At 46.1% G+C, this 12,174-nt stretch overlaps 1 protein-coding gene across 4 annotated transcripts in view; it reads left to right on the forward strand.

Annotated features, from left to right (window-relative positions):
• LOC142585534 (sushi, von Willebrand factor type A, EGF and pentraxin domain-containing protein 1-like) overlaps window positions 1-12,174 on the forward strand; it is a 246,408-nt gene that overhangs the window by 79,229 nt on the left and 155,005 nt on the right. For 3 of the 4 annotated variants that reach the window (XM_075696377.1, XM_075696351.1, XM_075696369.1), the window contains exon 11: window positions 1,831-1,904. The exons of the other annotated variant lie outside the window; for it this stretch is intronic. In XM_075696377.1, coding sequence (XP_075552492.1) covers window positions 1,831-1,904 — 74 coding nt within the window. The remainder of the gene's footprint in view (window positions 1-1,830; window positions 1,905-12,174) is intronic. 4 annotated transcript variants of the gene reach the window in all.

Consider the following 12,174-nt stretch of genomic DNA (forward strand, 5'->3'; position numbering starts at 1 on the left):
CGACGACAGTGTTTTTGCCTAAGAGTACAATGCATGACTGTGGACGACATAACACTCGAAGCTTTGTACGCGATATAAATATCGCGTACATTACGTACACATTATTGGCGATACAAAGAATTCTGATTTTTGTGCTAGTACTCGACACTAAAAAGAATTTGTTCACCAAACTAGCTTGAACAGCCTTGTTCTAACTGGAAGCAGGCAGCCAACCCGAAGGCCCGAACAAGCACGCAGTGACGCGTCGAAAAAAGCACAAAAGCTTCTGAAAGTTTCATAGCGTTCCATCATCGCTCCTAGCACGGCACACAATAATCAAGCCTTAAATACGGTAAAATATCCTTCGTACACAGACACCCAATAACAATTTTTAATGTCTGACATCCTGTAACGATGTCTGGCTTACGAGCGAACGACCAAACTGCGAGCTGCTGCGAGGGCGAGTTACATGGACACTCCAGGTGCATTTTCGCCGTGGCCAAGATGTTCTGTATAAAGTCCGAGGGCGATAACACCGTCGCCGCGCGTCGCATGCTGTATGTGCGAATGAAAACACAAGAGGGAAGCTTTCCATAGCAGCTCAATCAGGCGCGCGCGAAGAAAGAAAGCGGAGAGCAAACGCGCCGTCTTCCGTCGCGCGAAAGGCCGTGGGGGATGTGAGGGAGAGAGCGGGGGGCGGCGGCGTTGTGCGCGGTAGCAACTGCGGATTTCGCGACCGGGAGCAAACGGAACTGATGATCGCGACTCAATCTCGCGCGCCATATATGGATGAAAGCGAGAAGGCCACGTGGGAGGGAGGGGGAGGGGTAGCTTTGATTCGGCCAACAAGTGCGTACTTTGCACAGCCGCGCGCGGTCGCGCACGCCTTATCTTGGAAGGGATCTGCAGACGGCTCATACCTTTAAAAATTATGGGGTTTTACGTGCCAAAACCACTTTCTGATTATGAGGCACGCCGTAGTGGAGGACTCCGGAAATTTCGACCACCTGGGGCCCTTTAACGTGCACCTAAATCTAAGTATATATACACGGGTGTTTTCGCATTTCGCCCCCATCGAAATGCGGCCGCCATGGCCGGGATTCGATCCCGCGACATCGTGCTCAGCAGCCCAACACCATAGCCACTGAGCTGCCATGGCGGGTGGCTCATACCCTTGTACGCGCTGTGTTCTCACCGCTGTTGCGTTGAAGCAATAGAGGGCACGAAAGTCACTTCGCTCGCTGCTGCTGCCGCGCTTGCTCACGGAAGCGTTTTGACTGCGAGCTCGAGTGCCCGCGCTCGTCGAGTGTGATATGTTCGAACTTGCTTGTGCGCGCTGGCACCGTGCTTGTTGATTCAGTTAGTAAGCGAATACTTCCAAGTTTATACGGCCTCTAAAACTACTATCTTTAATTTGTATAGCTGTCTACTAATTTGCTATCGCAATCGATGCTTCGCCTTTCAGGCGAAACTGCGACTTTTTATGCACTTGACATGAGAGCTCTAGCGCTTAAGTCTCAGTCAATGATGATCCCAAGAAGGCGGTGTGGTTTGTTCGTCTGTTTCTTAGGCCATAGTTACTGGTTCTTATCACGTTCCAGGTCGTTTTCCTATTGGTGAACGCCTTTAATATGATATTTTGGGGGAGAGACTTACAGGCCTTACTTACAAAGGTAATTCGATATTAACGCACCGTCGAAAGAACATCATTGCACTTAGATAGTAATGATGATGACAATACTCAAGAGGGGGAGGGTAATTGCGAAATAATTATGTTTGAACAGAACCTACAAAAAGCTGGATGACTTTGATTTCAAAAATCTCATTCGAAAATTGTCTTTCATTTCGTAGAACAATGTACTGTGCCGGATTATGCCGACTCAAAGGTACTAAAGTATTGGTGGATAGAACATCGTTGGTTTCAGGTAAGGCACCTTCCCTCTTCGTTATTGGCTTTTTTGAGGCGGATGGATGGATGGATGGATGGATGGATGGATGGATGGATGGATGGATGGATGGATGGATGGATGAGTGGGTGGGTGGGTGGGTGGATGGATGGATGGACGGACGGACGTACGTATGTATGTATGTATGTATGTATGTATGTATGTATGTATGTATGTATGTATGTATGTATGTATGTATGTATGTATGTATGTATGTATGTATGTATGTTATGAGCGTCCCCTTTGGAACGGGACGGTGGGTTGCGCCACCAAGCTCTTGTTATTTTATTGCCTAATGTCCTACCTATGTTAAAAAAAACACTATGAATTCCCATAACCAAAGTTTCTGAACCCCTGTTGTGAACTTTGTTTTTGCACTCCTCCGTTGTTTGTCGTTTCCCTACTTCCACCAATCTTCCAATCGCCTCTTGCTAATCTCTATTGCGGGCATGTTTACTTCACCTGCTCTCGCTGAACCCAAGGGCTCCAAGGAGTCCCGTGATTCCTAAATCGTCCACTGAGCAGATATTTTCACATTCTAATAAAACATTCTCCAACATTTCCCTAGCTTTACCGCAGCAAGCACATGCTTTTTCCTTCTTATATCTCACTCTATAAGTACATATTCTAAGGCATCCTGATCTCGCTTCGAAAAGTAATGAGCTTCCCTTTGAGTTATGATAAATTGTTTCTTTCCTAATTTCGTTTTTTCCTCTTAAGTATAGTTACTCACAGCAGGTTTCATTTCCATTGGCGCCACCCATGAGATTATCTCAGCCTCTCCACTTCACGTTCTTTGTTGCTGTGTTGCCCAACATACAGGCCGCATACTTGCTGGTAAGCTTCCTAGTTCTTTTCCTCCACTGTGAATCAATGTTATTCCTGTACAAGTGCCTGAACGCTCTCCCAGCGCGTTTACTTTCTTCCACATTCCTCAGTTGCGGCGGAGGCTAGCGCCAGCTGGAGTTGTTGCAAGGAACCGGGCGCGTGGGTCCGTGGCCTCCGATACGACCCCTTGATAATTTGAAGGTTCCAACACTCTCCTCCCCGCGGCGCTTTCCTCCTCGATTGTCCTCGCGTGCCAGCTGCGCTCGCTGCGCGTGGTACACCCTTGCGCCTCGGCGCCCGCGACGCGGGTCGCAGTATTCGATGGAGGCGCACGATTTTCGGCCACCTGCGCGCCCCAGCGGCCTAGAAAATTTTGAAAAATAACAGCATCGAGCCGCCTGGTTAGCTCAGATGTTAGAGCGGCTGCTACGGAAAAGCGGTGGTCCCGGGTTCGAGTCCCGGACCAGGATGAATTTTTCTTCAACTGTGAGGCTTTTCTTTCGGGGAACCCGTATGGGTTTCCTTTGTAGCAATTGCTACGATCGGGTGGATGTCTGACTTTCCCTTTATTAATTACTTCTCTCCACCTTGCGGGTTTCCCCAGAACTACTACGTCAAGGGTCCGGTACTTTCAAATTATCAAGGCACTCTAGACCCCGATACACCCGCGTGCTAGAACGCGCAAATGGCGGACGCCGCGGCTAGTCTGTGAATTGTAGAAAAGTTGGAAAAGCGGTTTCTGTGTGTTTTCGCGTAAGAGAATTGTTTTCTCGTGTAGTCAAAATACAATCCGAGAGCTATCATGTCTGTAGGCTGTGTGTATGTCGTAGTTTACGATTTTAACACGTGTTTTAGATTGAGAAATTGAATTAGTTCACTAAGTTCCTTGCATCACATGGATGACCAGGGTATGGGTGGTCCCACGCCAGACGCCGACGCCGGATTTCCCGCGAGACGGACTCCTTAATGCTTTCGCGTTAATATGATAGAAGTGAATAAGTACGCGTGATTTGTGAAAAATGATGGAAAGGGAACAAATGCAAGGGCCAAATATTTGTCGAAGCTTGCGAAACTATTATGCGATAACATTTACACAGTAACCCTTGTTTGAAAGCATGTGGTAATGGGAACGTGAAGAATGCGGACTACGAGATTGGCTGCCCATTCATAAATATGAGCCACGTGGCTGCACCCATAGCATAAGTAGCCTACAAACGAAGACACCAAGTACAACATAGGGGAAACTACTTGTACTTAATAGCTGAACTAAAGAAATAATAAATGGATGGAAATGAAAGCGGATGAAAAAACAACGTAATGCGTAGACGTGGGTTGTATCCCACCTGCGCCCACTTGTTTTTTCATCCACTTTCATTTGCATTAATTTATAATTTCTTTAATTCAATCATTAATTACAAGTAATTTCACCTATGTTGTCCTTGCTGTCATTGTTTGTTTGCTACTTATGATATGAGTAATAAATATCAGGCCCCTCGGTTCCCCTTCTTCTCGTTCATGGCTGCACCAAGGCGTTCGCCAGGTAGCTGCTTTCTAGCTGTGAAAGGGTCGCGTTTCTCCCATCGACTATGCCAGAACACAAATGGGCACAAAAGAAAAGAAAAACAGAGAAGCCACGACACTAATCGCAGTCCAAAACGCAGTGACGTCTGCAGGGCTTAATTGAATTAGTGGACCGGCGTTAGATCTGTCACAGGGGGGCATCAGTGGGCAGCCATCAGTCGCTTGTTCTGAAGCAGCCATTTAGATCCGTACCCTTATTCGCTAACAATAAGAGCAACCCATAAGGTATCACCATATTGCATAGCACACGGTAGCGTTGTGTAGAAGGACGTCAACTGATTTTGATCTGTTTCTCCTCAAAGCGTGCGGCCGTATTCAGCCACTTGACGAAAAGTGTATAAAATATTCTGTGTAAAGTGTACTTTCAAATTAAAACGGATCTAGGACCGAATCCTTTAAGCTGCACTCTTCGTGCGCAATTTCTTAGCCGAAAAGTTCTTGCGCTAAGAGTGCACGATGTGTTTACGTTGGAGCGTCGTACCTCAGTGAGAAGCAGATGACAGCTTAAATTAAACGATAACGAAAGAAAGAATTGCATTAGCGCAGTCACCTTATTTCGTGATAGCGCATCAAGCACTTGTAGCTGGGGCAACGCTCTATAGCCGCGAATCATTGTCCTCCCTGCTCTTTGGCGGATTCATTTTCCGTAAAAGCACCAATAGATGAAAACCAACAAACCGGTCGTTATGCCGCACCTGCACAGAATTTCGCACAACTGGAGAAAAATTACGGCCAGACATAACATCACGGGGCTTTTCTCAGCTCCGCATAAACTGAGAGGCAGATGCAAAAAAGTCAATGAGAAAGATAAGCACGAGTTCAGCTACGACGTCGAGAACAGGAACAGGTTCGTGGAATGTTCTGTAGCATGTAGTATATAGGAGTAGAATCCCACTTTGATGTGGCAAAGCGTACGTCGGAGAGACATGGCGCTAGCTCAATGAAACATTAAAAGAACATAAACACACGTGCCAACAGCTGGTTGTGTCTAACAACCTCGCTGCGCCCCGAAAGACATGTTACTGCGCACCAAATTTTGAAAGAACGGCTATTGTCGCCCACTGTAATGGCAAAAGCTCCTCGAGAAATTTTGCGATCTCTGAGGAAAGGAAAAGAGGCTGAGACATGCATAAGGCGCACCATCTCTCTTGCTCACGGCACCTGAGATAGAGCTGGCAAGAAATGTAAATGAAACGAAAAATGAGACGCCTGGCTATATATAGTTAATTATTCCTTGCATCCACTGTTGTATCCACCAGTTCTTCCACTTCCAAGCTATCCACGCCTTCTTGTCTTTTTATCCTAGCCATCTGCACAATGCTCAATTGACTGCAGGCCATATAAGGGCAACGTTTCATCTACAATAAACAAGTTGGTAGTTTGCGCTTTCTGGTCCTGTCTCGTCTGTCTGTTCGAGTTAGTTGCTGTGATCAATCTCACTCAGCGCAGCTCAGCATGGAAGATTTCAGGCTAACTTCGCGGCGCGGTCGATTGCTCAAAACGCCGGCCGTGCTCGTGACCTCAAAGGAGAAAAAAAAATGCAGGTTACCAGGTGCTCCGCTTGCCAACACTCAGCGTCCGCCGCAAGTTCGTGTTAGCCCAAGTCGGTATTTTTTCTTGTGTTAGACGGACACAACGGTACACGCATCAATTTGCTAGCACACTAATATACGATAATATGTTAAGGATTCAGCCTGAATACCACCGTTTCAAGAAGCTTGCGCACGAAGCAATGCGCGTGTGTGTAGTGGAAACGCAAGGTGCGTGTAAACTGGTAGCGAAGCTTCCATAGGAGCGCACATTCCTATTATGTGGTGGCATGTTACAAACGTCGCCGTCTGTGCGTCGTGAGGACAGCTACGGTGAAAAAAAAGTATGACGTTACGCTCGAAAGTGGGAGTGCCGTCACGACTGTCTGCAGCTTGGCGCGGATGTTTCAATTTCTTTAGGGTCCGCCCTTCCGACCTCTACGCGACCTGTTATTATTACTTTTTTTTTTTGTGGCACGAGCATCGAGTGACATTCTTGCTTCTTGTGCAGCACTTCCGGTTCACCTCCTGAGACGACCGTGTAAGAAATTCAAAATAAATCAGACAAAAAAGAAAAAGAGTAAAGTACAATATTCATGGGTTTCACTATCGATATGATGTAAGAGCACACGTTTAGTTACAAGCTGAGTTACTGAAGTGTGTGGAATAATTAGAATTGATTAGAAATCGCTAAGACGACCGGGGATGAAATTCAAAATAAATCATTAAAAGAAATAGTACAGTACAAAATTCATGAGTTTCATTAGAGATGTGATATCAGAGCATAAGTTTAGTTACAAGTTGAGTTACTGAAGTGTCTGGAATGATTACAATTAATTAGAAATCCCTGATTACCCCTCACCAAAGAACAGAATCGTAGACTCTAGAAACCCACCACGGGAGCACGATTTTGGAGAAATTCCTGGAACCCCGGAAGTAGAAAGTGGAATTAATGAGGTCACTAATCATGTCACTAATGACGACAACACACATAAGAAGGCGGTATGGTATTTAACCGGCTAATTATTGGAAAACAGTTGCCTCCGAGTTCAGTTCGTGCGTTGCGTTCGCCTAAAGTTAACTTAAAGAACACCAACGCTGAGGTGCCACTAAGAGACACGTCAGTGAAAGATTAGATTCGCCCACTAGTTTTTTTTTCTTTTCTGAGCTTGCGACTTGCCTCAGCTGACGCGCTAGCGAGTCATTACACTATAGCTGTGGCTAGTTTCTTAAGGCTAACATAATTAGGCTGCTATTTGCGGCAATAGCTTCTGAACGTTCCTTACGAACATGAGGAGATGGTATGGGAATTAATGACAGTGCCAAAGAGGTTTCAAAAGCAACTTATTTTCACTTTTATTTGCCTAGAATCATGCACGCAATACACATGATAAAACAAAACATATGTTTTAAGGAATTAAAAGTACTATGGCCTGCACGTAGTGACAATATAACAACATTCGCGAAACATTTTCAAATAATTTTTTAGGCTTTCATAATTCCATGCGACACAATGTATTGGACAGGTTTTGGAAAAGACAACGTTACACCATATTATCATTTTAAAAAAAGATTTCAACCTAATAATTTTGCTGGATGTAAGGCGTTCGGAACCTGTGTTCGGAGAGTGAACGAACATGGGGGGAAGTTTCTTCAGGTAACGCTCTCGCATTTACCGTCACGACGAGACACAGCGCGTTGAATGCAGCATTGTGAACATGCTCGATAACGAACAGACTGCACTCAAACCTTTCGCCAGTAAATGCCATGCGCTAGTTCATGCAAAATTTAAAGTGAAGCACATGCCACACCTTTAGCAAACATGCAAATAAAAAGAAAACTCAAATGAAATCGCCGCGTTCAAGTGAGCAAGGCATTTCCGCAGGACATAGTGGCTGTTGTTAGATACGGACCATTAACTAGTATCAGTCAAGTTCTTCGAACGCAACCACTCGCTGGCGCACGGCAATTATGGTGTGCGTCGCGTCGTCCATGCTATCAGACCCGTCAAACAGGTTGGCTGTCCCACCCTCGTGTGCCTCGCGTGGAACTTTTGTCTCCCCCTGCGTGACGCTTCCAGAAAGTGCAACTGGAAGCCGGCACGGTTCGAGGTAGTTGACCCTAGTACCGGGAAATGCTGCTAGCAGCACTGGAATGTCGTTCAAGACGACCCGTCCCTTCCAGCTGAGCGCCTTCAAGGCGAGGAGGCAACGCCGGACGGAGGCAAGCATAGAGCCCGTGGAGTGTCCCCATTGGCGGAACATGACGACACCTGCACGAGCTGGACGACTGGATGAAAAAGACGACAGCTGCACGGGCTCAACGATTAGCTTAAAATGACGTGAACCCGACAGACCGAAGGGGTTAAAAGCCAGAGCAGCATCGGGAAGAGAGACACGTCCTTCTTGCCGTCGGCCGCAGCGTTCGATTTGCTGCCAGCCATAACGATGACTTTGTACTTTATTTTGCTTTGTTCTTTTTCTCTTCATAATGTAAATAAACCTCCATTTGTCTAAGTCTCCCTCAACATCGGCCAACTCACGCATTCGACGGCAAGATCCAATACTGTACAGAGGCCTGCACAGGCCGGCTAACGAAGAACCAATTAATACATTGCAAAATAAAATAAAAACGAACCTTTGCTCTTTTAGCACATCCAAATTATTGGAAACGGCATTGTAACTTACTTTATTTATAGTAATCTGCTTACACGATTCTGAACATTTTTTTGAAGACAAGTTTCCTTGTTTGTGTAGTCCCCCTCCCCACCTAATCAAATTTCAATGCTGTGCTACATGATTTCTCTGTCAATAGGTTTTGGCAGGCTTTTCGTTCTAAGCTTCGCGACCTATTTAAGTCTACCTTGGGAAGCGTGCGCGGCGTTTCGTTGCGGTGTCACGACCACCAGCTAGCGCCAACGCTCTTGGAACTGTAACACCGCGCTCATGTGTTTAGGCGCGGTGCAACAGGTCGCACCTGTGCCATTTGATCGAGCGGCCGTGCTGCAGCAAACCAGTGTCATGCCAAAAAAAGGGACGCCAGACGGTACGACTCAACAAGAGAATATCCGTCCCTCTCGTGGCGTTTTCGCGCGCGCTTTTTCTGACTAAATTATAAAGCAACAGCTTCAGAGTCTGCAGCCTTAAAAAAAATTTGTCTTAACTAACCAAGAGCGCAGTTAGCATTGTTCACGGCATTATTAATGTATGTGGCCGAGGTTGAATGTAATATGGATTCTGAAGTACTTGCAAGAACTTACGTGTTCTAAAGGAAGGTTATTTAAATTGTATACCTGAGAGGAGTTAGGCGTCCTAGATACATGCATAGCTTACATTTGTTAACATTTAATTCCATTAGCCATATACTGCACCAATTAGATATTATATCTAGGATAGCCGTCTTAAGCTACTCATCCTATTTTTTGAAGTCTGATCATATATTTAGCTAATTAGTTATCTTTAATTATGCAAACATTTAAATATATTTTAGCGCATAACTCGCATTTGAAAAGTTCTAGATCGTGCTCAGGAACCCCTACAAAGGTTGTTTCTATGACGTTACTCTTTGCATGGCTTTTACCTCCGGGTTCTGAAGAAAGCTCGCGCTGCGGAAAGAAAACGTGATATCGCTGTGGGCTTGCGCATCTGGTCTGCAGCGCTCACAATATGCCATTAGTTTCATTCGTCCGAGTTGTCCACTGTATTTTTAAGGTTTGGTTTTGGTTACGTGAAAGACAACGGTATACATACTTATTCAACACCCTGCCATGCATTCATAAAGAGGAGAAGCGGAAATGACTGCGCGAAATTATAAAACCAATCGTTTCAGCATTGATGGTCTTTTACTGGTTGCTCGATAAATTTTAAGGAAGTTCTTCCAGGTGTGGCTCGGGCACATTGCTTGGAATTATAATGGGCTGGCTTTTTGACCAACTGATATTTTATCGCTAATTGCACTTCGCGTGAACAGATTATGCGCGAATTCAGCTTTATGTGGAACCGGCATCGTGAAATCCTGTGGCACCGATAGTATGTTCCATGACGTCATCGTGTCGCATGGATTACTGGCCTCGTTTACGGAGATCACGTTGCATATCTCACGCATTGGCACACCTACAGTGGCGTAGCTAGGTCGTCTGGCACTCGGGGCCCATAGTCTTCTGTCACCCCCCCCCCCCCCCGCCCCCCCCTTTTGTAGTCGAGGAAGGCGAGGATATCGACAATTTTCGGGTTTCAGCACCAGTACAGCCGCCGCCTTGGATACCGCGCACGTCCCCCGGGTTCCCCTCTCCTTCGCTTTCTTTCCCAGAGATGGCGAATGCAGCAGGTATACACGCTTTTTTTTTTCTGCGCCAAATAACACAGGGTGCTGCACTGATAACGTGTGATAAGCCCATGTGCACATCTTCTGTCAGACTGTAAGGCTTGACAGCTAACACAAATGCGGCATCGTGGAAAATATGACTCACGTCACAAGCAACAAAAAATATCTTTATAATAAAGCTTTAATTACCAAATTTAGCGGCAATATTACATTTGCAAAATTGAAGCCCCACGTTCATATCTTGCCCAACAACTTCACAAAAATTGTCGTAGGTACTATGACACGCAGTATTTTGTCTGTGGGCAGCCCTGAACGAAAACGAAAATTAAATTGTTTGTCAGTGACTCTGATCTCCCCACCCTGTTAGAAAACGCTACCTGCCTCCCCGCTGCGCGGGCGCCAATGCTATGACAATTACGAGTTCTCTTCATTCCGATCAATAAAGCCTTGTTTTCATTTGCTGCTATACGTACAAACGTGACGATCCGAGCTGCGGTACCCGTGCCAGCGAAAGCTTGCACTATTGTTAGTCTGCACTCGCAATGGAGAGGATTAAGCGATCAACGTCACTGGTCCAGTATTTCATATTTCTTTCGCTGCTGCCATATACTGGGCGCCGCCCGCAGTGCCAAAGTACTGTAGGTTGTAGCACCCAAAACGATTTTAAGAAGTTTTTGTTGAGTTAATAATATGACTTTGAGTCCTCAATTCTCGAACTGAAGTGCTTCCTCTATAAGTACTAATTACGGGATTATTAAGGATATGGTTTTTACTTATCTGCCATATTTTTCGCGCTACCGAGTTCCTAGTAATCACAAAAAGACATAACTTCATAGAATCTCGATCGGGAAATATCCTTACAAAATTCACCTTCTTTTTTTATTACATACTGTGCAGCTGACACAGACACTGTACTTGTAACATGAAGTCACGCAACAACGACAGTTTTCTTAAACTTTCGAGGTTAAGAAGGAAAGCGTGAAACATGACGGCAGGTTTCGCAGCGGCTTCTCGGAGCGAGCGGAAGAGGGGAAGTAAAAGCGAGCCGGACATCGAGGCGGGCCCGCAACTACAGCCTGTCGAGTCATACGTCGCCAAACTCTTCGGCCGAACGGAGTCTGAAGACCACGACCGGCTTTATTACTCGCGACCTGCTCACTACGCCGGCTCCTATGGCGGCGCGTGTCCGCGTAAATATCACGTGACTGTTCAGGAGGGACGGCGCGCAGCAACAGGTGGCGCCACAAGTTACCCTCATTTCGGCAGCGCCCGCCGTACGCTTCTGTCAGCTTCAGTACGCTTGCGTTACCATGTTGCCGGTAGGCCGAGTTAAACCGCATCGTTTAAGCACGCACCGCAAAGACGTGTTAATATTCGTCAGATGCAATAATCGCGGACAGCTTTCTGTATACAGTGGTAGTTAGGAGCGCGAGCTGTCAGCTAACACGCCTAAGTCTCTGGCTATCATGAGCGCGCGAGAACAGCGCAGAAGCAGGCGTCTCGCGCTCGTAGCAATTCCCCTGCATAGCCACAAAAAGCTGTACCCGACTAAAGGCTGATAGCGGTAATATTTTTCTTTCTCAGCGCAGCAGTTTTGCAGCTAAAACAAGCTCAAAGAGCGGTTGTAGTGGTGGGCGCGGCTCTGATGCTACTCAAACTTCGTTTTTTTTTTTTTTTTTGCGCGCACAGCTGCACAACCTGAACACGATTGCTTCTGCTCTGTAGCTAGCAGCATCCCAGGGCGAAGCCGCGCTACTTTCCGCCAATTTACGACAAAAAGCGCGCTATGCACACTTACTCGTTTTCAGGAGCATTCACCCGATTGTTAATCATTTCAAGACGCACTCTACATGAAAAATGAATAAAACCAGACTAGGAAAGCTTGTTTGCCAGGCACAATAGCCGGTCGTAGCCACAACTTTATTTCAGGTCAGCCAGATTCTTACACTTTTAGGACCGTTCGTGATTTCGGTTTGGCATTAATTAAT

Source organism: Dermacentor variabilis, chromosome 1 (genome assembly GCF_050947875.1).
Source record: "Dermacentor variabilis isolate Ectoservices chromosome 1, ASM5094787v1, whole genome shotgun sequence".
In the NCBI taxonomy this organism is placed as follows: Eukaryota; Metazoa; Arthropoda; class Arachnida; order Ixodida; family Ixodidae; genus Dermacentor; species Dermacentor variabilis.